Source organism: Thermobia domestica, chromosome 2, assembly GCF_964235325.1.
Source record: "Thermobia domestica chromosome 2, izTheDome1.hap1.1, whole genome shotgun sequence".
Taxonomy (NCBI): Eukaryota; Metazoa; Arthropoda; class Insecta; order Zygentoma; family Lepismatidae; genus Thermobia; species Thermobia domestica.
This window is the reverse complement of record NC_137455.1, coordinates 113,976,696-113,981,218: the sequence shown is the minus strand read 5'-3', so window position 1 is coordinate 113,981,218 and position 4,523 is coordinate 113,976,696. Positions and strand designations below refer to the sequence as shown.

Here is a 4,523-nt window from a genome sequence, read left to right as displayed (position 1 = left end):
TCCATAGCAGTTTTTGTTTCACAGCTTGGAGGGATCCCTCCGTACCAACAGGATGTATACCAGGGGAACAGGACGGAGTAGCGATCTAACACTTGCAAGGTCATTAACATTAGCAATGGGTGTATGTGTTTCTTCAGCTGTATTGTAAATAATGCTAGATGTGGAATCAGAGTTGTCATCCGTATGAGCAGGAATCGTAGTAGATGTGTCAGTTACTGGTTCTGAACCGCTTGGTTATAATTGCACACGTTTTTCACAAGTTTTTTTTTTAAATCGTGTTGTGGGATGACATTTGTAAAGGCAGTGGCGGTGCGCTAGATCCGGGGCGGAGTAGGGGGAAAACTCGGTAAATCGAATGTCAGACGTTTGAGACGTGTGAGGGCCAATCAGTTCTTGTCTTCTTTTCTTATCACAGTCATTAAGTCGGTGAGTTAATGATCAACAGAAAAAAACACATTACCGCTAGCCTTCATATCATATGAAGCCACGAAACTGCTAAAGAGTAAAGGTGAAGGGATTCCTTTTTAAGAACAATGTGCACAGTTCGTATCCCATTGGACACTGCAAGGGTACAATTTTGAGACTATGTCTCATTGGTTATATTTTTCCACTGTTCCATATTCAGTCATAATTTGTACAATAACGCTATTATCTAGTTGAATAGATAAATTAAAGACTCTTACGCTGGTAATATTTTCCATTGCGTTAACGAGTTGGACAAAAGAGGTGCTACCGTCACTATGTTTAAGTGGTACCGTAGGTTCGAGGTTACTTAACACTTTTTCAAAAATTGCATCAATATTAAAAGTCACAAACATAGCATATTCATCAGAGTGAAGTTGGAGCGCAACAATGTCATGGCAGTCCTCTTTAAATAAACTTTTGATCCATTAATGAATAGCTATGGGCGAAGGGCGATTATTACGTTTTTCCTTGTCAAATACACATTTGATGGTATTTTTTCGAACCAGCTGAGACATCGTAATATTTTACAATAAATAGTCACTTACACAAATAAACCACACGTAGTGGTAAAGCTAAAGCACGTCAAACTGCGAATAAAACACTGCACGTGACAACACATCCTACTGCTAGCACAGTTTAAGAGCAACTCCCCCATGAGATATTGATAACACGACGACTACGTCCAAGGTCCTTCTAACGTTATATAACTAACTGAAGTTACAAACAATGCCATTCTTATCCATTGCAAATTCTGTGGTTTTCTATCACCTTTCTCTTTTAACTTTACTATGGATGCGAGAACTATGAACAATGAAATGAAATCTTTAAGTTTTACGTCTCACGATTATGCCGGTTAGGCCAAAGGAAACGGTGATGATGAGTAATGAATGAAATGGTGGAATGAAGAAAGTGGGAGGGAATGGGAGAACCTCGAGAAAACCCACGCACACGCTGTTTGTGCGAGAACTATGTTCTCTGTGTTTGCATTTATTGGAAAGGTACCTTTTCATAATTAAATGTTCTTTTACGTATTGAAAGCTAAATGACAAACAAGCACGTGCTGGCATTAATACATTGATTCGAAATATTTTATCATAAAGTATTTCAATCTTTTTAAGGTATTTTACTTTCTTCTACACTTAGTAATATATTTAAAAGACGAAAAACACATCTGCACAACCTTTCCCATTGCAAAAGTTGGCTTGGAGGTTCATATCTGGTTTACTTTTTTCCGAAGATACCCAAAGTTGGATTTAGAAACAAAATGCCCCAGAACAGCAATAAAGAGTGCCATCATTCTTTATGGAACAGCATGTACCATGCTGATGAGATGGGAATTGTCAAGATCATCCTTTTCATTAAGTTTGACACCAAAATGTCGTTCCATAGGTTGTATAAAGTCAGTTCCAATATGAAGATTTTCCGGAGTGTCGAAAACAGAATAATTTAGGAAATAAGTAATTTCTGTAAAATACTTAATCCAATCCGAGGGATTATTTTTGCAATAACGACGAAATAACATACCAAGATTCCGATGAGTTGCCGTACCATTCTGTCTATTGTTCTTGAAATCTAAGAATTCAAGTTGCAGATCAGGAATTTGGGCTGAATTATTATCAATTCTATCAGTGTTATTATCAATACGCTCTTCTATTTCACTAAACTTTTTCCTTAAATGTTACTGTTGTTAAAATCTGCCACTTGTGATTTTCTTCTAATTGTTCAAGTCCAGCACTGTGATTTTCTTCTAATTTTTCCAGTTTGTTGTTCATTGATCACATTTATGGCCATGAGACTCCAACTTAGCTGTTTGTGTTGGCTTTAACTATTGCAATTTATTTTCCATTTGATTCAATTTACTATTATGAGATTCCAATTTACTTCCTATTTGATCACTTGCCTTCAATCAGTTCTTTTATATGTTGCATGAAATGCTAGAATTCAGAATTAGGGATTCGAAAATCGATGCATTTCTTCCAATTTCTTCCATCCTTTGATTTGTGTCAATCAATCTTTGATTCGGTAATATCATTAACCCTACAATCACACCATGGGGTCACCGGGACCCCAGTGCATACAAAATGCGTTCTGCGCCAGCGCCGTTGTGAGAGGGAAACCCAAAACTTCGTCTAGCTTCAATTCGGAGCATGCTGTTGACACTGCAAGCTGCATTGTTGTGTTGGTGCGGAAAGTCCTGTGTTATTTTGAGTGCTCGTGTCATATATGACCCCACAGTGTGATTAATGAAAGATAGTTTGTTTTGAATAGCCATATAACAAATTATTTTCTAGTGGGCGATTTTTTTACGAATGGCGGCATCCAGGAAGTTTTATAACCAGAAAGATATTGTACGCATTTTAGAAGAATCACATGATGATCTGTCCGATGCTGATGAACTGTTAAGTGAAAATGAGGATAATGAGGAGCAGAGTGATCAATCGGATTATGAATTTGAAGCTGATGTTGATAACGATGATGTTGCCGACTTGTTACAACGTAAAGCCATTTATGGGAAGAATGGCGGTAAGTGTTATACTAAACCCTTCCACCAAAAATCCAATAGAACGTTGAAAAAAAACATTGTTATTCATCTCCCAGGGCCCAAGAAGGAAGCGAATCAAAGAACTGATGCAAAGAACATTTGGCTACTGTTTTTTCAGATGACATTTTGAACACAATTGTGATTTTTACCAACGAAGAAATAGAAAGACAAAAGTGTGTCTTCAAATCAGGTCAGAGCCATCTATCCCCCACTGACAAAATTGAATTGTCTGCCTTATTTGGTTTGCTTTATCTAGCTGGTGTTCTAAAAAATTCTCACCTTACAGTAAGTGATATGTGGTCTGAAGCGTTTAGTCCACCTGCATTTAGGAGCACTATGTCAAGAAATAGATTTGAATTTCTCATAAACTACTTGCGTTTTGACGATAAAGCTACAAGGGACCAAAGGAAATCTGTAGACAAATTCGCTGCCATCCGTGAAGTGTGGGATATCTTTTTGCGTCACTGATCTGAATATTATACTCCTTCAGAATATGTCACGATAGATGAACAATTATTGGGGTGTAGGGGCAGATGCTCTTTCCCTGCAAGCCCAGCAAGTCCGATAAATATGGGATAAAAGTTATTATGATGTGTAACGCCAAAACATCGTATATGTGTGCAGCAAAACCATATGTTGGAAAAGAAAGACGAAATTCACAGCTTGCAATTCCAACTGAATATGTGTTGAATCTCACACAATCCATCCATCACACAAACAGAAATATAACTATGGACAACTGGTTTAGTTCCTGTGAGGTAGCTGACAAGCTCTTGGAAAAAGGACTCACCATGGTTGGCACTATGAGGAAGAACAAACCAGAACTTCCACTATGTGTAACTGAAACAAAAGGGAAACCAGTTTATTCCTCATTGTTTCTTTTTCAGGAAAACAAAACCGCTGTCTCCTATGTACCAAGAAAAAACAGGTGCGTAGTTCTGATATCGCCTATGCATAATCAAGCTGACATAGACAATGAGACGCAGAAACCAGAAATAACCTTATTCTACAACTAAACTAAAGAAGGCGTGGATTAATTTGATCAATACTGTCATTCGAAAACAGTTGCCAGGAAGACACGTAGGTGGCCACTCAGAGTTTTTTATGGTATGTTAGATGCAGCGGCACTAAATAGCTTCGTTATCTTCAGGTGCAATTCGGGATCTAGTTCAACACTGAAGAAGCGTTCTGATTTCTTGAAGGCTCTTGCATTGACACTCTGTGAAGAACACATGAAAAGGAGACCAAATAACGAGAGGTTGCCAAGACAGCTAAGGAACAATATTCGTCAGGTTCTTGGCATCGAAGAGGAACCGTCACAAAGTGTGACACCAGTTGGACGACCAGGTAGATGTGCTTTCTGTAGCCGGAAGAAAGACAGAAAAGAAGTAGTATTGTGTTACTTGTGTAAGAGAAGTGTGTGTGCTGAACACCGACACAACATTTGCGAGAATTGCAAAATGTAAACAATGGTAAACAATGAAAACTGCTTCATTTATGTCCATGTAAAACAATG

General features: G+C 38.0%; 1 protein-coding gene across 1 annotated transcript; it reads left to right on the top strand.

Moving 5' to 3' along the window:
• Positions 1–3,594: 3,594 nt before the first annotated feature.
• On the top strand, positions 3,595–4,023 carry LOC145679138 (uncharacterized). The gene has a single exon (XM_081749731.1). It carries the CDS (start codon positions 3,595–3,597, stop codon positions 4,021–4,023), a length of 429 nt encoding a protein of 142 aa, XP_081605857.1.
• The last annotated feature ends 500 nt before the right edge of the window (positions 4,024–4,523 follow it).

Bases quoted from the DNA above. Each gene is read 5' to 3' on its own strand.
- LOC145679138 (XM_081749731.1), top strand. From the start codon at position 3,595: ATGATGTGTAACGCCAAAACATCGTATATGTGTGCAGCAAAACCATAT.